This window comes from Sminthopsis crassicaudata, chromosome 5 (genome assembly GCF_048593235.1).
Source record: "Sminthopsis crassicaudata isolate SCR6 chromosome 5, ASM4859323v1, whole genome shotgun sequence".
NCBI lineage: Eukaryota > Metazoa > Chordata > Mammalia > Dasyuromorphia > Dasyuridae > Sminthopsis > Sminthopsis crassicaudata.
In genome coordinates, this window is record NC_133621.1 from 250774759 (window position 1) to 250799920 (window position 25162).

The window sequence follows — 25162 nt, forward strand, 5'->3', positions numbered from 1 at the left end:
CGAAGGTACATGCAACCTGGGCAGACAGATATTAGTGCTAACAATTTACATTCACTTCCCAGTGTTTCTTCTCTGGGTGTAGCTACCTCTGTCCATCATTGATCAACTGGAAGTGAGTTGGTTTTTCTTTATGTTGAAGATTTCCACTTCCATCAGAATACATCCTCATACAGTATTGTTGTTGAAGTGTACAGTGATCTTCTGGTTCTGCTCATTTCACTCAGCATCAGTTGATTTAAGTCTCTCCAGGCCTCTCTGTATTCCTCCTGCTGGTCATTTCTTACAGAGCAATAATATTCCATAACCTTCATATACCATAATTTACCCAACCATTCTCCAACTGATGGATATCCATTCATCTTCCAGTTTCTAGCTACAACAAAAAGAGCTGCCACAAACATTTTGGCACATATATGTCTCTTTCCGCTCTTTAGTATTTCTTTGGGATATAATCCCAGTAGTAGCGCTGCTGGGTCAAAGGGTATGCACAGTTTGATAACTTTTTGGGCATAATTCCAGATTGCTCTCCAGAATGGCTGGATTCTTTCGCAACTCCACCAGCAATGTATTAGTGTCCCAGTTTCCCCACATCCCCTCCAGCATTCATCATTATTTGTTCCTGTCATCTTAGCCAATCTGACAGGTGTGTAGTGGTATCTCAGAGTGGTCTTAATTTGCATTTCTCTGATCCAATAGTGATTTGGAACACTCTTTCATGTGAGTGGATATAGTTTCAATTTCTTCCTCTGAGAACTGTCTGTTCATATACTTTGACCATTTATCAATTGGAGAATGGTTCAGTTTCTTATAAATTAGGGTCAGTTCTCTATATATTTTGGAAATGAGACCTTTGTCAGAACCTTTGTTTTTAAAAATATTTTCCCAATTTGTTACTTCCCTTCTAATCTTGTTTGCATTAGTATTGTTTGTACAGAAACTTTTTAGTTTGATGTAATCAAAATCTTCTATTTTGTGATCAATAATGATCTCTAGTTCTCCTCTGGTCATAAATTCCTTCCTCCTCCACAAGTCTGAGAGGTAGATTATCCTCTGTTCCTCTAATCTATTTATTATCTCCCTCTTTATGCCTAAATCATGGACCCATTTTGATCTTATCTTGGTATATGGTGATAAGTGTGGATCCATATCTAATTTCTGCCATACTAATTTCCAGTTTTCCCAACAGTTTTTTCCGAATAATGAATTTTTATCCCTAATGTTGGAATCTTTGGGTTTGTCAAAGATTAGGTTGCTATATATGTACCCTTTTTTGTCCTTTGTATCTAATCTGTTCCACTGATCTACCGGTCTATTTCTTAGCCAATACCAAATGGTTTTGGTGACTGCTGCTATATAATATAGCTTTAGATCAGGTACACTTAGACCACCTTCCTCTGAGTTTTTTTTCATTAGTTCCCTTGCAATTCTCGACCTTTTATTCTTCCATATGAATTTTGTTGTTATTTTTTCTAGGTCATTGAAATAGTTTCTTGGGAGTCTGATTGGTATAGCACTAAATAAATAGGTTAGTTTGGGGAGTATTGTCATCTTTATTATATTTGCTCGGCCTATCCAAGAGCACTGAATGTCTTTCCAATTATTTAAATCTGATTTTATTTTTGTGGCAAGTGTTTTGTAATTTTTCTCATATAATTCCTGACTCTGTCCTTTCTTTCTTTCTTTTTTCTTTTTTTTTTTTTTTTTAATGAGAAGTATTAGTTTAAATCAGTGGTCCTCAAACTTTTTAAATAGGGGGCTAGTTCACTATTTCTCAGATTGTTGGAGGACTGGACTATAGTAAAAACAAAAACTCACACTCTGTCTCTGCCCTTCAGTCCATTTGCTATAACCCGGCAGGCCGCATAAACATCCTCAGCTGGCCCATCTGGCCCTTGGGTTTGAGTTTGGGTTTGAGAACCCATGGTTTAAGTGCTCTAATTTTAGAGTGGGGGGCTGGTGCCTCTAGTTTCACTTCAGCTCTCCCCTCTGACCTGGAACCCCTTTCTGCAAATGCCAACCCCACTTCCTCTGCCTTCACTGTGTATGCTGGCTCCTTCCCACCCAGAGTCACATCTCTGCAGCACAACTGAGCCTGGTCTTCCTAATCAGCTTTGGTTCACTTGGTTTTCCTGCAGCTTGACTTCCGACTCTGCATGCAATCCAGAAGGTGAACATTTCTGTAGTTTCAGCTGAGGCTCCAGCTAATCCCAGAGTTCCCTACTTGGTTTTCTGTGGAGCTAGCCTGGAGGTGTTTGCACGTCACACTGATTAATCCTGACCTGGGATCCTCTTCTTATCTTTTTGGGTTGTATCAGGAGGATCCCTGTACTACCTCCAAGTCTTTTTGATTTTTCACCAGTCTATGCTTGCCCTGAGGTGCAAATTTGTTGTGTTTATGGGAGCAATACGGAGAGCTTGAAATTACTGACTTATTCCTCCACCATCTTTCCAGAATCCTCTCCATAAATTATAACTCTGATTGTGAATGGGATTAATTCACCCATAAAATTGAAATGGATTGCAGAATGGATTAAAAACCACAATCTGACCATATACTACTTATTAGAAACATGTTTAAAAAAGAGAGATACAGAGTTAAAATAAAAGGCTAAAGCAGAAAAAGTCAAAGCTAAAATACTTTATTTTTAAAAATTATTATAACTTTATTTACAAAACATATGCATGGATAATTTTTCAACACTGACCTTTGCAAAACCAACTTTTCCCCCTTTCCCCCCACCCCCTCCCCCTAGATGGCAGGTAGTCCAATACATGTTAAATATGTTAAAGTATACAATATATGAAATATATTTAATTTTAAAAGATGAACAGAGAAACTATATTATAAGAAAAGACAGCACAGATAATGAAGTAACATCAATACTAAATTTATATGTACCAAATACAATAGCTTTGAAATTTTAAAAATGAAAACTCATTGAATTCTATTCAATGCTGACCCTGGCTGAAAACCTGCCAGGAACCTGGGACTCCACCCACCCTAAAGATCACCAAGAGCCCCCATTATAAAAGGGGCAACCCTGGGGTCCATGCTTTGCAGAAGTCCTAAGCATGGCATCCTTATGTGAGTCATGTCAAGGGTTTCTGCCCACCGGACCTATTCCGGTGCCCTTTTATCTCTACCCTCAACTTTACTAATTAAACTTTACTTCCAAATCCCTACAATAAACTTTTTTATCAATCTAGGTTTTCGGACTTGTAAATTTCTTTACAGGGGACTCTGCGCCATCACGGGACTATCCTTGCACTGATCCAAAAGGGGTTCCCCCTTTCCTAACTCTCATCACTAATTCTGGGGGACTCTCATCTTCCCCTCTCAGAAAAAGACAAATATAACCAAAAAACAAATAAGAAAGTGAATAGAATTTTAAATAAGCTAGATACAATATATATTTGGAGAGAACTGAAAGGAAATAGAATAGAGTATACCTTAGCAGCACATGGAACCTTTAAAAAGACTGACTACATATTAGGGCACAAAAATTTTATAGTTAAATGCAAAAAAGCAGAAATATTAAATACTTTCTTTACAGACCACAAGACAACAAAAATTATAATAAGGGACCATGGAAACAGAAAAAAATTGGAGATTAAACACTCTAATCTCAAAGAATATATGGGTTAAAGAACAAATGTCAGCAATTTCATTAAAGAAAATAACAATAATGTAGGTAGAGCATCTAGCTAGGTGGCGCAGTGGATAAAGCACCAGCTCTGAAGTCAGGAGGACTTGAGTTCAAATCAGGCCTCAGACACAACATTTCCTAGTTGTGTGATTCTGGGCATGCCATTTAACCCCAATTGCCTCAGTAATCAAACAACATATGGGATAAAGTAAAAGCAGTAATTAAAGGAAATTTTATCTTTCTAAGTGCTTATATTAGTAAAAAGAGAGAAACAGAGAGATCAGACCAATAAACAGTGTATGTAATTAAAAAACAAAAAACAAAAAAACAGAAAAAGAACAAATTAATAATACCCAATTTGCCACTGTTAGAAAATTTAAAAATTAAAGCTGAAATTAATTAAATTTGAACACAAGAAAACCAATGAATTAGTAAATAAAATTTGGTGTTGGTATTATGGGAAAAAAATCAATAAAACTGATAAACCATTGATTAATGCGATTTTTAACAAGAGAGGGAAAAACCCTAAGCTAGAAAAAAAATTTGAACAGACCATAAATAAGCTTCCTAAGAAAAAAGTATCAGGAGAAGGATTTACAAGTGAATTCTATATCAAATAGTTAAAAACCAATTAATCCCAATATTAAATAAATTATTTAGAATAATAAGCAAAGAAGGGGTCCTAACAAACTCCTTTTATGAAATAAACATGGTAAACAAAATTAAAGAAAGAAAATTATAGACCAATTTCATTGATGAATATTAATGCAAAAATCTGAAATAAAGTAGTAGCCAAAAGATTATAACAATATGTTACAAGGGCCATATATTATGATCAAGCATGATTCATACCCAGAATGCAGAGATAATTTTAATATAAAGAAAACATTTAAAAATTAACAAAATTGATATCACTAATAAAAGTAACATAAATCATATGATAATATCAATAGATTCAGAAAAGCATTTAGTAAAGTACAATAAATTAAAAATACTTAAAAATATAAGCACAATTGAACTATTCTTTAAACTGATAAGTTGCATTACCTAAAACCATTAGCTAGAAGCCTTCCTAGTAAGATGATGTGTGAAACAAGGATGCCCAGTATCACCAATCTTATTCAATATTGTATAAGAAACCTTAGCAATAGCAATAAGAGAAGAAAATGAAATAGAAGGAATCAGAATAGGGAATGTGGTAATAAAACTATCTCTTTTTGTAGATCATATACTTGGAAAATCCTAAAGACTCAACTAAAAAGTTCATTAAAATAATAATTTCAATAAAGTACCAGAATATGAAGTAGACCCACATAAATCATCAGTATTCCTATATATAGAGGATCCTCCAGAAAGAAACAGAGTATCCCCCATTTAAAAATCACTCTGTACAGTATAAAGTACAAGGAATATGCCTACCAAAACAAATCCTGGATCCATATGAACAAATCTATAAAAACTTTGTACACAAATAAAATCAGGTCTAATTAAGTGGAGAAATATTGTTTATGATTAAGCAGCCCCAATATAATAAAAATGACAATTTTACCAAAATTAATCTATATATTAAATACCAACCCAATTAAATTATCAAAAAAATGTTTTGCAGAACTGCAAAAATGATGACTAAATTTATTTGGAAGAACAAAAAAATAAAAAAAAAAACTAATGGAAAAATAGTACTGGCAGCAGTATCACATCTTACACTATATCGTATGCAGAAATTATCAAAATTATTTGATATTGACTAAGAAAGAGAAAGGTAAATGAGTGGAACAGAATAGACCTACAATCTACTATAGCAAGTGAATATAGTAAACCAATGTCTGACAAGTATAAAGGACTTAAGTATTGGGGATAAGAATTCATATTCTGATAAAAATTGTTGGGAAAGATGTTGCAGCCTGGCAAAAGAAGACCATTCACGAAGAAGATCAAAATGGATACAAGACTTATATATAAAGGGAGAAAATTTGAAGAAAAGGAACCTATAACCTATCAGATTTATGGAGAGGTGAACAATTTTTGAACAAAGAGATAGAAGGTATTATGATATATAAAATAGATAATTTTGATTATGTACAAATTAAATGTAGCCAAGGATCAGAAGAAAGCAGAAAACTGGGGGGAAAACTATTCCTCAGATAAAGGTCTCATCTCTCAAATATATAAAGAACTTTGTTAAATCTTTTAAGAATGTGAAATATTCCCCCCAACTGGTAAGTGATCAAAAGATATGTCATTGTCATATTCCTCCATCTGTAATTTCACTTTCTGTAATTTTGTTCAAGTAATACGGACTGCAACCCTCTAGCATATAGTAGAATGTCTTGAAGAACTTTGTGGCTGAAAAATAACATTGTAACAAGCCTACCAAAAAAACTCTCTGAATCCTGTTAAAATGAAACTCAGATAAATGACATTTCCAAGGTCACATCTGGAATTGACAAAGCTGTGTATTTTTTTAATCTAAATTTTGTTTTCTTTCCAAAAAATGAGTACTGGTGAGCTAAGTTCCATGAGAATAAGATTTTCTCCTTCATATTTATAGTTATTAACAAGGTCCCCCGAACAAAATACTACCATAATCTATACATAAAATAATAGACATAGTCTTAAAGGAAAATAAAAAGGCTGCACACATAGTGAAGTGCTAACCCTGGAGTTGGAAAGACTTGGCCCCATACTATATATATGGGCTATATGACCATTAATGAGTTCAGGCCCACGTAGTTGGAATTTACTCACATGAATTTTCCGTCACCCATGAAATAACAAATCAAGACAAAAATAAATAGGCTTTACCTGAAAATAAAGTATACCTACTTCTCTGATTCAAATGGTTCCTGTTCTTCAAATTTTACAGTGTGCCTTATTAGTCTCCGTTGTTTAATTTCACTAGTTGGATTCCAGAAGATCTCTGAAGAATCAGTCTTTTTATCATTAATAATAACTTCACTATCCTGTTTAAAAATAATCAAAAAATTGGGTTATCTCTTAAAACTCCCTTTGTTTTTACAGAGTTTTATCGTTACTGACTGCAAACTACTTAAAAATGTGAAGTGAGTTTTTTCATACTTAGCTTATTTCAAATTTGATTGTCTAAGATATGAACTTTATGGTTTCTTTCCTATTGCTCTTGAATCTTCTGAGAGTCTACACCAATTTCAGTCTCTAAATGCATTTAGTCTCTTTCCTATATAGATCAAATTATCTAAGATTTTCTAATAAATTCAGGGATTGAGACTTTCAATTAACTGAAGACAATACCTACTTTTAATTTAAGAACTAATGAATAAAAATATTTTCATAAGATCTTTAATAGAGTACAACATTATTCAGCAATGTTACAATGAAACTTGAAGTAGAGAGAAAATTTATCCAATAAAGGAGTTTTAGAAATTGTTTTCAAATATGTGTATATCTATCTATCTATCTATCTATCTATCTATCTATCTATCTATCTATCTATCTACACACATACATATACACACATCTATAAGCTGTAAAAAAAACATACTGACATATGCATATAATTAGTATTTTAATAAAAAAATCTTTAGACAGTGATATATGCCCATTGCAATGGGCATTAACAATAAAATCTCACAAAATGACAATCCAATACAATAACAATAGTACCGATGTACCTCTTCATTAATTTTAGCTCCTCTTAACTAAATTGGATGAAAACTTTATATGAGCTGGGTAATTACAGAACTGTGGTTTAATATATCATTTCTTCCTTCTTATAATGCTGGCTTCACAAAAATTTTCTTAGTCTTTTAATGTAATGTTTGTTTCTAAAATATTAATTATACTATGTTGTGAAGAAATTCACTGAATTAAAGTTTGTCTAATAAAGTTCTATTACTAACATTTCTAATATAAAGATGGCACTTGTGAATATCAAGATTAGTAATTAATTTTCTTTTTGAACATTATTTAAAAGTCATTTGTAAAAGTTGATACTTACCCAATGTCCTTCCAAAGTAGCCAATACTTCTTTTCCCAGTTTAAGTTTCCCTGATATCTGATTAACACAGTCACTGCTACCTAAAAATGGCTTTAAAAAAATTTCTTTCATTTAAAAACTATACATATGACAATGACCACATAAACAAAAATCCTAGTTGGTTTATTTTGAAGCACTCATGCAATTTGAATTTAAATGTTATTAGTGGCAAATAATAAAGTATTTTTCATAAACAGTATCTCTGGGGAAAAAATGAACAAAATATAATGAATTGAAAAAATACACACACACACACACACACACATCAGTAACTTCATAAAGAAATCTCTAACAGAAATTACAGAAACTACAGAATTACAGAAATAACAGAAACTACTTTGTGAGTAAAAATTTGAGACTTAAACAGATTCAAATGACCACTTTTTTGAAGAAGAATACTTATCAACTGAATACTCTAGCACCAATAGCCCATTTTGAGGCTCACTCCAGCCTTAGGGAATAGGTACTACAGAGATCATTATCTTCATTTCCAGAGAGTGAAGCTGAGGCTCAGAAGTTAAGTTGACTATGACCACACATTCCCTAATGAATCATTGCCCTTTACTTTCTGATTGTATTGATTTTGATTATAAAGAGCTTTTCAGTGTTATATAATTGAAGCCACCTATTTTATATTTTATTATTTTTTCTATTCTTTGGTTGAGTACTTCCATCTAGCCACAACTGTTATACAGCTCTTTTCTAGTTTTTAAAAAATAGTTTGAATTTTTTGTTCCACTAGGTAATATATTCATGTGTTTATTTTGGCATATGGTTTATGATGTTGGACTAAGCCAAATTTTTGCCAAACAGCTTTTTATTTGTGTGTCCAGCAATTGGCACAATATCTAGGCAAATTATAAGACCTTAGTAATAAATGCATCCTAACTGAATAACTAATATTCTTAGTTTATTCAAATACTGAGTCAATTTTCTGATCAATGTCAAATAAATAATTTATATTCTTGGATTTTTTTTTCTTCCCCAAACACTTGGTTACTTAGTTCATTTCTAATTCTTTCATATATAGTTTGCTTCATCGATCTACTTTTCTAATATTTTAATGATTATTACTTTAGAGTATGATTTGAAGTTTGGAAATTTTATCTCCTCTTCATTAATTCCCTTAAGATTCTAGAGCTTTTACTTTTCAAATAAATATTATTATTTTGTTTAACTTTATATGAGTACCTACTCAGTAATCTGATTGGGGTCCAGCATTAAATCTTTAAATTAACATCATTTTAATTAAATTTTTCTAACCATAAGCAACAATCCTTAAAAATACTATTCATTATTTCTTTAAAGAATGTTTTATAACTATATAAAACTCAATGTAGATTTAGTGCCAAATATTTTAATTTTTTTTAAATTTAAAAATTTTTTTTTCTTTTTTAGTTATTCTGCATGGGACTTTTTCTATTATTAGATTTTGCCATTGTTATATAGATATGCTAATAATTTTACAGATTCATTTTCTATTCTACTTTATTAAAGGCAATAATGGCTAGAAACTTTTCTTTTTTAATGCTTTCTGGTTTTCTAAATAAACCATTATTTCAAATGTAAGGATAACTGGGGTAGCTAGGTGGTGCAGTAGATAGAGCACCAGCCCTTAAGTCAAGAGGACCTGAGTTCAAATATGGTCTCAGACACTTAACACTTCCTAACTCTGTGACACTGGGCAAGTCACACAATCCCAATTGCCTCAGCATTAAAAAAAAAAAAAAGATAAGGATAACTGTCTTTTCTTTGCTATGTCTTTAGTTTCTTTTCATATTAAGTAGCATTTAAAGAACTGTATCAAAAAATTTAAAAAGTACCTTATTTTGTTCTTCACATTTATTGAGAAAGCTTCTAATTTTCACTTCAAATAAGGCTAATTGCTTTTTAAACACTTTTTTATACATACACAATGCAAATTCGTACTTTCTCTGTAGCTTACTGTCTTATAATGTTACCTATAGCAGTAATATCAAACTCAAATAGAAATAAGGCTCACTGTAGAGTGCATAATAAACTCTATATGCAATAAATTTACTTAAGTTTTAAAATTTAATATTATATTTTAATTTATTTTATTAAATATTTCCTAATTTTAAAAAATCTGGTTCAGGCCATATGATTGAGTATTATGAACCTACCTTAGAAGTTAAATCACTACCCCAGGGTCAAAAAGCCAATGAGTACCAGAGGTAGACATATCCTCAGGTTGTCTTCCTGGCTCATTCTTTACCCATCACACCAAACTTCTTTTCTTAATAAATGTTACTTTAAACAATGACCTTAGAAATGGTATAAATAGAAGATTCATGAACTTGCTCTTCATCAAATAATTGCTCTTCCATCAAAGAAGACATTTAGATGAGATATTTATATTTTATCAATGCTAAATATACATATGGTAGAATGAGAAGAGAACCTTTCATTTTATGTTTAAAAATCAAAATCTTAGTAAATCAAGAAAGTTTAAACCACTCTATATTACATGGTATGTAGGTTTTTTTGTTTGGGAGGAAGTTTGTTTTTTCTTTCTTTAAACTTGTTAGGCTGAGATGAATCTTACAATGAAGCTTAATATCATTTCTAGTGTGTAAACACAAATCAACTGTAACTTCATAGTGTCTCTAATACATTACTATCTATTCATGCACTTGGATATTGTTTTTATTATCTATGTCTACAATGTGTGTTTCCATCAATACTATCTTAGATTCGAAGCCTCTTGGGTTTCTATGTATATAATCTACTTTGCTCATACCATACCATTCCATAGCATTACCCTAACTCAGATAGTGCAATAAGAGATTCTGACCTTTAATTTGAATTCAAGTATCGCACTATATCCAGTTTTCTGACATGTAATGTTAACAGTTCCCCCAAGCTCCAAAGTCATTGTTCCATACAAAATTCCTAAAAGAAAAAAAATAATATTTCGGGAATACTTTGAAGAGAACAAAATACATAGCAGCAACAAATATGCCTTTGTAAAGAAAAAGTAAAAACTGAATCTATGTCTATAATAAATGGTTTTGTTTGGTCATTTTTCCATAGTGTCCCTGATGGAGGGGGAACTACCTCGAGAAACTCTTTTGAAGAGGAGAAACTCTCCTCTGGAATAGTCCCACCTTAGGGAATCAAGATAAAGTGGTTTCATTCTGTTATCTTGGTGGGACTAGCTACATCCTGAGTCTAAGAGCATTCCTACTTCACTCAAATTTAAGTGGTCTCATGCAGCTGGAGATCTAGATTTCTATAGGCCTCTACTGAGCTGAAAATTAGCTCCTCAAGACCACTCTTATTCAGTAAATGCTCTTTTTCAACTGGAAATCTAAGCCTGGGGGCAATAATTTCATTCAATTGAAAATTCAGTCTCAAATCTCTTTTAAAAGAGCAAATTTGGGGCTCATTTCTTGGTAGAGGCCCAAAGCAGGAACATGCCAGGCCAAGGGACTCTCTTTGGCATAACTGCCTGCAAGGACTCCCTGACCATTGAGAAGACACTCTTTTCTCAGTGTTAATCCCTCTTTATCTCTCTGCCAGGACTCCTCTGCTAGATCTTTACTTTTCTGTCAGGACCTTGACATTGAGGAAGTCAGCCTCCTAGCAAAAGCTGACTTCTCAATAACAATAAACTTCTTTTTGCCAGTCTAACTTTTTGGGTTTATAAATTCTTTTATGAAGGACCTGTGCTGACCAGAAGGGGTTTCCACAACTCTGCCCTGTGCCAAACATTTGATTCCCTGACCGGGAAACCTTAGAAAATCTGGACAAGGTAAAAAGCCTTTTATTGTTTTCTATTCTATAGCTAGAAACTTGAACATGGTAAGATCTGAGTCTTTAGAGCCCCAGGCCCAAGCAGAATTCTCTCAAGGAGCTTGAAATGAGAATTCCTGCATTCTCTGACAATAAGCCCCCTTAATCATTATGACAAAATGCTCATTTTGTCATCTCTCTATCTCTAGAGACATCTAGAAATGAAGGAGGAGTTATAGAATCCGGGAACCTAAGGTTTTTTTCTGGCAAAAATGAGACAAAACACCCCTGCTTCTCAAAATCCCTTCTTAAGCAGAGACAATTTAAGATGCTGAAATTTGTTGGAAGGGAATCAAACTCACTCCATCCAGCCCCTCTAGAGACAAAGGAGCCTTCCTTTGCATCTCAATGTACTCCTAAATCCCTTTTTCTCTTACCAGAACTAAATTCTGGAACTGGTCTTGATTTCTACCCCTCTGGCAGAAACAGCTGAGACACAGAAGTGCTCTTTCAATGCCTAATTCCTCTTAAACTGAGGAGAAACCTGGCTATTCTGGGGACTCTACCCAACTTTACCTGGGGTCCAAGGCCAACACCCTCCTTGATCTGTCCTTGGGGGATAAACAGGAATCTGTAGAAGCCAATTTTGAGCCCTCAAGTTTCTCCCCTTCAAAAAGAGTTTCTCAAGCATTTACCCCCAAATTAGGACTGTTTCAGGACAGCTCCCCCCCCCCCATCATCCCGATTCTTTGTGACCACGTGGGAGGTTTTTCTGACAAAAACACTGGAATCATCGCCATTTTACAAATGACAATTTCCAACTCATTTTACAAATGAAGAAACGTGTTGAGGTGTGAGAAATGAGGGTTGAGAGATCCCATAGTCAGTGCCCCTTGTTCTTGACTAAAGAATTCACAATCTGAAAAGGTGAGGTTTGTGGCAAAAATGGGTTTATTACACTGAGAAGAAAATAATTTCAACAGTAGGCAAAATCCTGTTAGGATCTTTAGCAGAGAGGGGTTTACAGGCTTTTGGTTATATTGGATCTTTATGGCCCCGGGCTAGGGGGCAATTTGGGGGATTAATTTAACTCAATAAAGGGTGGTGATTATGCCCTAGGCTAAGATCTCCAATTGAATTGTAGGAGATTACATTTAACTCAATAAAGAGTGGTGATTATGCCCTAGGCTAAGATCTCCAATTGAATTGTAGGAGATTACTCTCTGGGAGTTTCCCCTATGAACAAGAGAATGAGGTCCCTCCCAAAGGGATTTGAGATTTCTAACCCAGAACCACCCTGTCCCCCAAAGATCAGTTTACATTAAAGGGCGGCAAACAAGGTTAAATGACTTGCCCAGTATCACATAGCTAGTGTCTGATTTGAACTCAGAAGTCTCTCTGACTCTTGGCCCAAAGCTCTATCCACTGAGAAGTAAAATCTAGTTAAAACAGCAAGACTTTTGTTCTTGGTCATCCATGACAGCTTATAGTTTGGATCAAAAAAGGTCAGTCTGACCAAATGAAATCAGTGTTACACTCTACGAGTGTAATCTTCAATCTTCAAAATAAAATGAAATGAAAACATCTCTCATTGTTAATTAGTTAGAACTTGGGTCACCAAATTGCCCTATGTAAGACTCTCAAAGTATGTTTTATCTTTTACATTCTAGCAATAATACAATTCACAATGGCTATTTTTTTCATCATGAGAACAGCATATATAGTCCCCTTAAGTTGGTGTTTCTAGTACAACCAAAACAATTAAATGGTACATACTCTAGTGGCTAGAAATCAAGAAACCTTGGTTTTGATGCTAATGTTTCCACTATAACTAGCTATGGTAGTTTAGGCAAAACATTTAAATTGAATTTCAATTTCCTTATCTATAAAATGAAGGAAGAGGACTACATTCAGTTTAGTAATTCAATTAACATTAAATAACTATTCACTCCTTGCAAAGTCCTATTATGCTAGATAGTGGTGGAGATACTAAGATAAATAAGACATAGTTCTTACCCAGCAGGAACTTAGGATGTTATAGGGAGAAAAAGAAAAAGAACATCCTTTATAGGAAGAAAGAGTAAGATTCCATCAATAAGATCCTTTTCTAGTTTTAAATTTCTATTCTATTCTAAATTGAATGGGAACCAAAGAGTAGTTAAGGAGTTATTTATAAAGGAATGGGGAGGGTTGAAAAGAATAAATATAATAAACAAAAGACTGTCCTCATAGGATCATTACATTTAATGTAATATGTAATGTAATATTAAGATTGTCAAGCATGCTCCTTGAAAATTGAGATATCATTATAGGATTAAGATTAATGTTTTGGAACCTGGAAGACTGAGTCAGAATTCTAAGTGAACATGGAAAACTGGAAAGTTATTCAGAAAAAATATAGTGAAAATATTACAAAAATAAGATATGGGGGGAAGGGGCACTTTAATAAAGAATATTGTATTCTTGTAAATATGGAATAAGAAAACCAAAGTAACAACACAGATAAATGATATCCATATTAGAGAATGAAAGTACCTTAAGCAAGCATTAAAAGAATCAACTAATGTTCAAATACTAGCTTTATTTTATTCAAGATTGCTCCTGTTAGCAGAAAAATCCTGTGCCTGGTTTTGAATTTTATAACTAAAGAAGGGATGAAAAATTTGGGAGCAAAAATCAAAGAGGCAAAGGACTCAATAGTTCCAAAACACTGAATAAGGAATGAAAGTATTCAGTTTAGAAAAAAGAAAGCTAAGAACATGATATAATACTCTATATGATATAAAAACAATTTAGACAAAAGATGGTGACCAGTAGTCCTTTACCTTTGTTGAAAAAGGGAACAAGCAAAGAAAAGGCAAGGGAAAAAATTCCTCTATGAGGAATTTATTTTAAATGTGTGTGTGTGTGTGTGTGTGTGTGAACTATAACTACTAAACACTAGAAAAAAAAAATTCAGTGATGCAATCCTCCCAATAGTCTTTTAAAAAAGACTTACACTAATCATAGTAAAGCACTATCTAAAACAAGGAAGTCATTGATCTTTCAATACCTTTTCCATAAACTATATTATGCTTAAAGAAACCTGAAATGGCAATTCTTCTCATTTGTAAATTAATTAAAACAAGAGATGAAGCTAAAATAACAATGGAAAAGAGATGATTCTTTAAACTTTCTAGATGTTCTTATATCTCATACTATTTCTCACAGCTCTAAAATTTTCCCTCATGTCTGAAAGATAGCCCTTCTACATCTTTACCTAATGAAATCCTTTTTCTTCTTTCAAAGTCCAACTCAGATGATCTGATAAGCCTTTCTCCAAGTCACTCCCTCCTTTCTCAAATACTTCTGGATTTTTCTTTCAACCATATTTCATTCTTCCTTATATTATATATCTGTGCATATTCCCCTAGTAAGACTATCCTTAACTCTGTGAGGGCTCCTGTTTGAGAGGGGAACAAGACGAGGGGACCCCGCTACTCTGAAGATCTTTGGAGAAAAACTTCAATATGGACTTAAATGAAGGACACTGCCCCAAATTTTCTTTTTTTTCTAAAATGAATTTAAGTCTCAACTGTTTAAGGGGGGAATTGATGGGGGTTGAGGTCCCTTTAAGATTCCTTTCTAATTGCCCAACCCATGGCTGACCTTGATTCACAAATCCTGGTCAAAGGCACCCTTTGAATATCCGGGCCCAGCCCCACTATCAGCTCAGCTTCCCACAGCCCTCACCTGATCTGAGCTAACTGAAAAGCCTGCCAAGAACTTGGGGGGTACCGCCCATCATCATCAACGCATAAAAGAAATGAGCCAGAGCACTCTCTTTGCAGGAGCCCTCCCAGCCAACACATGGTATCCTACAGACCATGTAAGGGTTCCTGCCCGTCCAGCAGCCACCTCTGGCCCTGGCGTCTTTCTAACTTCCAGATTTCCACAATAAACTTTTTATTTATCAATCTGTAAATTCATTTACAGGGGACACTGCGCCTCATGGGATTATCTTACTATCTATGTGCTGAGAAATGGGGTTCCCCCTTTCCTTTCCCTCATTACTGTGTTTTAAGTTTTAAGAAAATAACGACTATAAAGCTTCTTTATGATTTCAACTAAATAGCAAAATATAAGAACTGGAAGAAATCTTAGCTTAAAAGTGACGTTCAAAAATCTATTCAATGTATAAATGATCTCAATATTCCCAATAAGTAATTTAAATATCTCAAAAACTAGGAAACACAGGGCAGTTAGGTGGCGTAGTAGATAGCCAGCCCTGAAGTCAGGAGGACTTGAGTTCAAATCTGACCTCAGACACTTAATACTTCCTAGTTGTGTAACCCTAGGAAAGTCACTTAACCCCAATTGCCTCAGCGAAAAGAAAAGAAAAGTTTGAGCAGACACAGTATAGTGATAGCCTGTAATTTGTACTGTTTCAGTATGTTCTCACATTGCCAAAAAAGCTATGTGAAGGGGGAAAAAGTAGATTGGAGTCACACTGTGGAGCATACTAAATGCTAGGTATGATATGCAAAATGTAGACATTAAGGTTTGCTGAGTATACTGCAGTGTGATTTCACTGATATTTTAAAAAAGTAACCTGGATGCAGAGCTTGGGATACTTATGGGACCATTCAGATAAAAAGATGCTTTTGAGGGATTAGGAAAAGGGCTAGAAATGAACACTTTGAAGATAAAATTATAGTAGAAGGTGAAAGAAAAAGAAGAAGAATGTCTTAAGGAAAAAAGAGAGAAATAAGAAAAGCAGAACTGTCAAAGAAGCAAGAGAAAATCTGGGCTCTGAAGCCAAGGAAGGAAATTGTTATAAAGAAGACAATGATAAGCAGTATCAAATGTTGCAAAAAGGGTAGAGAGAAATAAAGATTAAAAAAAAAATGTCACTAGATCTGACATTTTGAAAGAATATTTTTATAGTATAACACTTCATACAGAAATCAAGAGGATGAGTGAATGTCAAATTCTATAAGCAGGTGAAGAAAGGTTAATTAAAGGTTAAAATTAATGGAAGGAAATTACATCAAAGTATAAGTATGGTCAACTTTCTCTTGAAAGGTGGGACTATGTCAAGAAAAAAATATGGGTGAACATTTTTGATTCTACATGATAGATACCAAAACAGCATACTGTCAGACAGATGATAGCAGAACTCAAAATTGAGTTTCATCAATCTAATCTTCAGCAAATGGTACTCATTTGAAAGATATCAGAATCCAAAAATTTAAAGTATTTAAACTAGACTTTTCTGTCAAATTTGCTCTGAACATTTATATATTTACCTTTACAATGAGCATATGGCATCGTCATCACATAATCTTCACCTCTATTCAAAAAAGTTAAACGTGCTTCTCCTTCCAGTATAGCAGATAGAGAATTTCCTGAAAGAAGTAGTTCATTATAATTATAAGGAACATCTAAATACACTTACAAGATAATATCTTGGAGAACATTAAACTAACTGTGTTCACTAGTGTCTTAATTTGATATTTAGAAATCACCCCTGAGAAATGACTATTTAAAATTATTTAATATAATAAATATATTTATAATGATATACAAGTAGAATAAAGAGTGTTAATAGCTTATAAAAAGATAAGGATCCAGCTGCTGTCATATTGAAAATATGGTAAGCACAAAGCAAAATAAAAATCACCAATGAATATTTCTCAAAACATAGCTTTGAGTCTCGATTGTATCTCTAAGAATACTCCAATGTAATTCTTTTTTTTCCCCCCTGAGGCTGGGGTTAAGTGACTTGCCCAGAATCACACAGCTATGAAGTGTTAAGTGTCTGAGACCACATTTGAACTCAGGTCCTCCTGAATTCAAGGCTGGTGCTCTATCCACTGCGCCACCTAGCTGCTCCCTCCAATATAATTCTTGAAGTAGGAAGAGCAGAGACAAGTTTTGCTTAAGGTGTCTAAGAAATGAGTCTTTCACTTTTTCACAAAAGTGCGCGCGCACACACACATACACACACAAAATCTGTTTTGGGTGGTTATTCTTGAGTTTTGCCAGTTGCTTGGGGTTTATGCTTTTGGTTTTTTTGAGTTTGTTTTTTAATTTCAATGGTATACATTGTCCTTCTAAATGCCTGGGTTTATCCATTTCTATGTGATCATAATTACTTAATGGTAAAAATGCCAATTGTATTTTATGTGTAATTGGGATATTATCACATGTAAATTTTCTTTCTAAGGGTTGGGGGGGGGAATAATCATCTCCAATCTAATCTAATCTTTTATATATGCTAAGGAAGATTAGATTTCATTTATCCAAGCAAACTCTAGGCTAGATTTCATGTTTTCTTTTCCATATACTTTACACTGAAACCTTTTGTCTCCTACAACTTATCAGGTTCTTAAAAAAAAACAAAAAACAAAAAACTTTTTGAAATAGCCCACCCATAAAAACTTTCCCAAAATAAATGTTGGATGATGCTCCACATCTTATTTAAATGACTTTTTAGATCCTGACTCAGTTTTTGCATCTTTTCCTCTCTCCTGCCAAACCCAACTATAAATCTTTACTATGCATTGTTATTGTTTCAAATTCTACTTGGGAAATTTCCTTTTTATCAATGTATACCTTTCAGCAGTTCTAGTTCAGTACTTAACCAGTTCTCCCCCAGACTACCATGAGTCTAGCTGATCTCTCTGCCTCCAGCATCCTTTATGTCAAAGTAACCTCACTAAATATACTATTAACAGAATCATAGATTTGGAGATTAAAAAACAAAACATGTAATTCAGTATAATTCCCTCCTTTAATAAATTAGAAAAGCTGAAGCCTAGCAAGCAACTTGCCCCAGGTCACACAAACCATAAACTAGAAAGCTAGGATTTAAACCTAAGTCCTCTACATCCCAATGAATTACTACTCCTTCCACTGTATCATATCACTTCTCAAGATATAATTCCTAGAATTCCCAAGGTCTCCCATTTAAGCTTGATACTGATTAATTTCTGAGAACAGATGAGAATAGGTGCATTCAGGGCACTAAGGCACTCTAAAGATGACAAACTAATATTCAATCTTTTTGGTAATTTCCCATTGTCTAATGAAGAAATTTCTCATGTTAGCACTCAAAATGCTTCATAAGCTAGCCCCAATCCAGCTTTTTAGTCTTAGAGAGTTTTATTTTCATACTAGTCCCTCTTTGTTATGTTAGATATTTTGATCTGATATTGATATTGTTTGATATTTTAGACAAACTGGAACACTTACATGCCAATGAATTGTTTTCACCATGCTTACAGTGGAAGCCTTTGCTCACTGACTTCTTTTCCTAGAATGGATTCTTCCTTGCCAAAGAGTTTACTTTTTACTAAATTAAGTCTAACATTCTCTAATCCATAAACTTGAGATTCTAGACATATTATACCATTTGTTTGAAGAAAAACTGTTTCAACTTAGGCTTCACTTGTCTATTTCAGAAGAGAACAACGTGTTTTAAAAAATCTCCCACAAAGAATGTTTAACTTGCCTTAAATTTGTTTCTTTTCTTTTGTTTTTGCTGAGGCAATTGGGGTTAAGTGACTTGCCCAAGGTCACCCGGGTAGGAAGTGTTAAGTGTCTGAGACCAGATTTGAATTCAGGTACTCCTGACTTCAGGGTTGGTGCTCTATCCACTGCACCACCTAGCTGCCCCTTAAATTTCTTGATATCATAATTAAGATGCTTTAATAAAATTTTTCTTTCCCTGGTATTGATTTACAAGAAAACATAAGTTATGCAAAAAATTCTATTGAATATTTTAAAAGGGGAAGCCTACAAAGACCTAGTCAAGTTCCATTCTTTTAAAGTAACTGAAATTTGCAAAATCTGAGAGTTGGAAGCAACTCTGGTGAACAAATCATACATGAAGGGGATACCCAATAAGTAGTTGTCAGTTACCTGGTGGTCAGGCCCTGGGATGAAGACATGGCCCAAGATCACTAAACAATTCTTCCTTTCCTCTGTTCATCTTATGCTACCTACCACTCATCCAAGTCCTTAATCTATATCAAAACACCCTACATAATAAGAGCAGGAAAAAAGCAAGAAGAGACTAAAATTACCTCTTTATCAGGTAACTGACCAGAACTGTTTTTCTTACCTCCAAATCTAAGCCAACTATAAAGCCCATTCATCTCAACTGGGACATCTTTCCTTGGAAGAAAGCATTTTGCTCACTTGAATTATTTATCTTTTTGGTCAGGAACTCCATTCAGCCAACTAACCTATCCTTGGATTAAGGATCACACTATTCAGAAAGAAGGCACAATTTGACAAAATCAGAGACAAAGGAGTTCTGGTCATACCTATCCTCAAAGATCTGTATGGAATTTATAACTGCATAATGGTCATTTTTGTATAATAGCCTCATAACTCTAGTTGTGGACTGACAAAATCAGCACAAAAGGTACACCTATATCCAAGTAAATCTGGCATTAACTACACAAAAGCATTACAAATTTAAGGCATGAAAGATTACCAAACTCTGGCTAGCTAAAGTTGAATACAAACTCACCATAGAACTTGGATTTGGCCAGGATACTACCACTGAGGCAAAACCCATCCTTTCGGTTGCTAATATAGAAGGCAGAAATAGGTGGGTGATGGGACACCTATTGAACACAACAGTAAAAACAATAATATAAGTATTGTTATATTGTATCATATATTTTATTAGTTAACTCCTAAAAGTGTACTCTGAAAAAGACATTCATAAGATAAAAACCTGAAAAGACCATGTATAAAAACGGATTCAAATCTTCATACATAATATTGAAAAGATTTTAGAAAATCAATGAAAACATTGCTGACGCTATTCCTGCTTAGAATTACAGAAGGCTTGAGAGAAGAAACCTTGGCCAACATGGAGCTAAATCATGTGAAGCTCAGAGTAGTGGAGTAACTCTTGGATCACTGTCTTACACTAAAAACAAAAAGTCAGGATAAGCTCTCCTAATTTTGCTCTTTTTGCTATAAGCCATCTCCCTACTTCAAAATTGTGTGTGTCTTCTGCTTCCTGAAATGAAATCAATGCCAGATAACATTTTGTTTGTGAGATTTCAGTAGAAAGGACCTTCAACAGAACACTGAGTCCACTTCCTTCATTTAAAAGTGAATAATTTGAGACCCAAAGAGGTTAAATGATATATCACATATATGATAAGAACCAAGGTTCAAACCTAGGTCCTTTGACTCCAAATTCACTCAATATTTATCTAATATACTGCCTCTTATTATATCATGGTCGTTCAAAGCACTTGCTATGCTCCAAGATTGTAAAGATAAATGGGGATATAAATATTATTACATTTTAATTTGGTACAAAATACATCTATTTTGATGGAAGGAAACATATTCAATTAAATACCTGCTATTATGTATAAGACACCTTGATAAGTGCTAATAGGAATACAAAGACATGGTTTCCTTGCCCAAAAAATTTAGTCTAGTTGGAAAAACAAAATAAATACAACATATGATAATAGGTTTAATATTAATCAATCCAAGATATGTAAAATAGTACAAAATTGATATAAGCAAAATAAGTAAATAATACTCATGTGCTTAATTACAATAACAGTAATAAGAGTTAAAAGGAAGGAAATAACAATGGGCTAGAGTCATATAAAAAAGGATCTGAACTAGGCTCTGAAAAATGAACAGAATTTGGATAACCATAAAAGGCTAGAGAAGGGCAAGAAGAAAACTGCTTTTTAAAGTATGAGAGAAAGAATAAGATATGTTCAGATTATAAGAAGATATGTCCAGGTTATCAAATACTGAATAGCAGGTTGGGCTAGAATATGGAAAAGTGTTTCATGCCATATTAAAGTTTTTAAGAACTATCCTTGGATTTTGTAAGAAAGAGGAAGCCAATGAAGATTTTTGATCAAAGGAATATTAAGATATTGCTTTAGAAAGACAAGTCTGCAGGAAAGTCATAGCCTAGAATAGGAAGCAGAAAACAAGAATACAAGGTAATATTCTCTATTGAAGTAGTCAAGACATAATAGGTTGAGGGAATAAAGGAATAAAGTAGCAACATTTATGGAAATACATGAAATAAAAATCCTGCCCTATGTAAAAAGATAAATGGGAAATAGTAGTTTACATATATAAAATAATCCCTATAAATAGAAAGGTCACCCAGTAAAAATATATTAATTTATTTTATATACAATTCAAATGAAATCTATATATTTGTCTAAAGATGAGAAGTAACTAGAAAAAAAAAGAGAATTTCAATAATTAATACTTTTGTAGCACTTTAAGCTCCTCAATAGTGTTAGTCCAGTCTCCATTTTACAGATGAGATGGGAACTAAGACCCAGAAATGTTATGTGAATTACCAAGGATTTCAAAGCTAGTATGTGAGGACAGTCTTAAGCAATAAAGACAATGCTCTCACCACTTAGCTACTTAGCCACTAGCATAGGGAACAATATTTCCAGAACCAATACTCAGTAACAAAACCCTTTACAATGTGCCAATACTGGAAAAACAATAAACTGGATTGTATAGGATTTTATCAGGGGTCCATGATAAAAAGACCATTTTTACAGCTGAAATAAAATCATAATAAGGATATGCTTTTATTTAAAGAAGGCATATGAAATATATGTTGGAATTTTTTTTTAACAAACCAAACAGAACTGAATCTCTGAAAGGTCAACAATAGAAGCTAGGTTTACTTATTTTTTTTACTAAATAACTTGCATGGATGTGGTAGTGATTTAAGAAAATTACATTCACAACTGAAAAAAGTAAAAGCACACTTCTTTACCAAATATCCATAAACTTTTGTTTTTAGCTGGAAGATGAATTAGAAAAAATGTATTTCCACCAATCATTTTCTTCAAAAACAATCCACTGACACTTCAAAATCAGTTTTGTTTTATAGATATGGTGCACATACCTGTTCAGCAATATAAAAAGTTTTGCTGTTTGTTCTTGGATGAACCCAGAGACAGCGGAAAGTCTCACCAAGTATAGGATTATATGGTTTCTTTAATCCCTAAAGGAAAAAAAAACACACAAAAATGGAATATAAGCTTCAAGATAGGTTTAAAGTTTGTCCTATAAATACAATCACTAAAAGAGGACAAAGACTTAACATTTCACATAGCAATAGGCATTCAATGATGCTATTCCCTGATATAAGATTAATTATATTATATGATATTAACCATAATCAGATTTGTTAAATCTTTTATTAAATTTGTTTAATTTTAATTTGTTAAATCTGTTAGGAAGCAGAAATACCAGTCTGTTAAACCAAAAATACTTAATAATAAAATTGACAAGAAACAAAGATGCTTCTTTTGAAAACAAAAACAACTAAAAGTTTTAAACAATAATGAAGAAGCAATGATAGGTAAATTACCTTTGGTTTTTTATAGAATCCTGACAAATACCATTTCACTACCCTTTTTAAGCGGAAATAAGGATTTTCTTCAAGAGATGCCCTACAAAATAACAAAAATACATGAGAAGACTAATATGAATCTTCTTTAATTAATACATCTAAAACAACTGTATTAAGTTGAAATATAAAATGTAACAATGAAAAAATTATGTTAATAATATTTAAATAATTGGGGAAATGGTATCATATTAGTTTATTTTCAAGATCCAGTGAAGAATTCAAAAGAATTTCAAAGAATTCTTTGAAAGGCATTTAGCCATCTGAAAATCATTAATGATGTACCAAATTCAAGAACATTTCATCAAAATTGATAAATACTTAAAGAAAAGTCACTCAAAGAATTTATACTGTTCTTTAAAGGAATGAAATACAATCTTAATATAGTTTGTACTTCACTTTTTAGTGTATACTACCAAAAATGGTACTTTCTTTGCAAACATAACAACTAAATTACAATTTAGAAAAGAAAGACCTGTTTTGGGGGAACAATATTTAAGATAAACAGAACAGTTAACTTTTCTATACATTAAGCATTTGCTTCCCCAAAATAGGAAACTTACTTTTTTACAAAGTACACTCCATTTTTATAAAGCTGTAAGCATTAAGGTTAATATATGTCTCTCATATTATTAAAGTTATTACTTTCACTTGGTGATCTTAGTTTTTATCATATAGTATTTTCCCCCCCTGAGGCTGGGGTTAAGTGACTTGCCCAGGGTCACACAGCTAGCTAGGAAGTGTTAAGTGTCGGATACCAGATTTGAACTTGGGTCCTCCTGAATTCAAGGCTGGTGCTCTTATTCAAGGCTGCGCCACCTAGCTGCCCCGTGATCTTAGTTTTTAAGTTTATTTCTACTTTTAGAGAAAAATTCAAAGTTTCAGTTGAACAGAAAAAAGTGATTGGTTTCTAAAAGTTTATTTTTATAATTAGATTATCTAATGGAAATATTTAGTGTAAATCTATAAACCTCTTAATAATCCTTTACAAAAGTTTTCAGAGGAAGAATAAGAAAGATCCCATGCACCTAGCGAAGTCAGCCCTAGATGGGAGATGTTCAATATGTAAACTCTGAAGACATAAAGGGAAATGTTTCCAATGAGGAACAAAAAGGAAATATGAGTGAAGAGACCAATCTAGATACACAGTCAACTTAGAAAGAAATATACAGAAGGTGACAGGCCAGATAACAGAAGACAAACAGTGAACATAAGAGCTTAGTATAGCACTGTTAAAATAAATAAAATTAAAGGGTTTATCAACAGTGATAAAGATCAGAAGAAGTTATGGACAATAAAAGAAGTAAAGGACAAATAAAATGGCTTGTTTCCCCCCTTGTTAGAGTTAAAATGAAAGAGATAAAAAGGAAGAAAAGATGGAAGCAATGCCTGAGTTGACTGGAGTAATGACTCAATTCTTGTTTGATTTCTAATTTTCTTTCTTTTGTTTTTTAAAGGTTTTTATTTTGAAAACAAATGCACGGATAATTTTTCAACATTGATCCTTGCATAGCCTTGTGTTTCAGATTTTCCCCTTCTTTCCCCCATTCCCTAGATGGTAAGGAATCCAATGTATGTTATACATGTTAAAATGTATGTTAAACCCAATATCTGTAAACATTTATACAATTCTCTTGCTGCACAAGAAAAATCAGATCAAAAAAGAAAGTAAATGAGTAGGAAAACAAAATGCAAGCAAAAAACAACAAAATGGGTAAGAATGTTATATTATGACCAACATTCAATTCCCATAGTCCTTTCTCTGAGTGTAGATGGTTCTCTTCATCATGAAATCATTGGAACTGACATCAATCATCTTATTATCAGAAAGAGTCACATTTATCAGAACTGATCATCCTATAATACTGATGTTGCCATGTACAATGATCTCCTAGTTCTGCTTATTTCATTTAGCATCAGTTCATATTAAGTCTCTCCAGGCCTCTCTAAAATGATCCTTCTGATCATTTCTTATAGAGCAGTAATATTCCATAACATTTATATACTATAACTTATTCAGCCAATCTACAACTGACAGGCCCCACTCAGTTTCCAGTTTCTTGCCACTAAGAAAAGGGCTAACACACCTGTGGATCCCTTTCCTTTAAAATCTCTTTGGGATATAGGGACTCAGAACTAGTTAGATGGTCAGACTCAAAAAATAACTATTAAAAAGTTCAATGTCAATATGGAAGTAATATTCCAAGGTAGTAGTCAAGGATGATTTAGATGAATGCATTGTATGTTTACAAAATTGGCAGGTGACAGAGTCAATAATCAGGATCCAAAAGTTTAAACTAAACTTTAATAAACTTG

The 25162-nt window shown here is 33.2% G+C and overlaps 1 protein-coding gene across 14 annotated transcripts in view; it reads right to left on the reverse strand.

Annotated features, from left to right (window-relative positions):
- The window catches only part of OSBPL8 (oxysterol binding protein like 8), a 236004-nt gene that overhangs the window by 22204 nt on the left and 188638 nt on the right, over positions 1-25162 (reverse strand). For all 14 annotated transcript variants that reach the window (XM_074270816.1, XM_074270813.1, XM_074270814.1 and 11 more), the window contains 7 exons: positions 22808-22889; positions 22340-22438; positions 19940-20036; positions 16707-16805; positions 10478-10575; positions 7624-7713; positions 6474-6610 (listed from right to left, as the gene is read on the reverse strand). In XM_074270816.1, coding sequence (XP_074126917.1) covers positions 6474-6610; positions 7624-7713; positions 10478-10575; positions 16707-16805; positions 19940-20036; positions 22340-22438; positions 22808-22889 — 702 coding nt within the window. The remainder of the gene's footprint in view (positions 1-6473; positions 6611-7623; positions 7714-10477; positions 10576-16706; positions 16806-19939; positions 20037-22339; positions 22439-22807; positions 22890-25162) is intronic.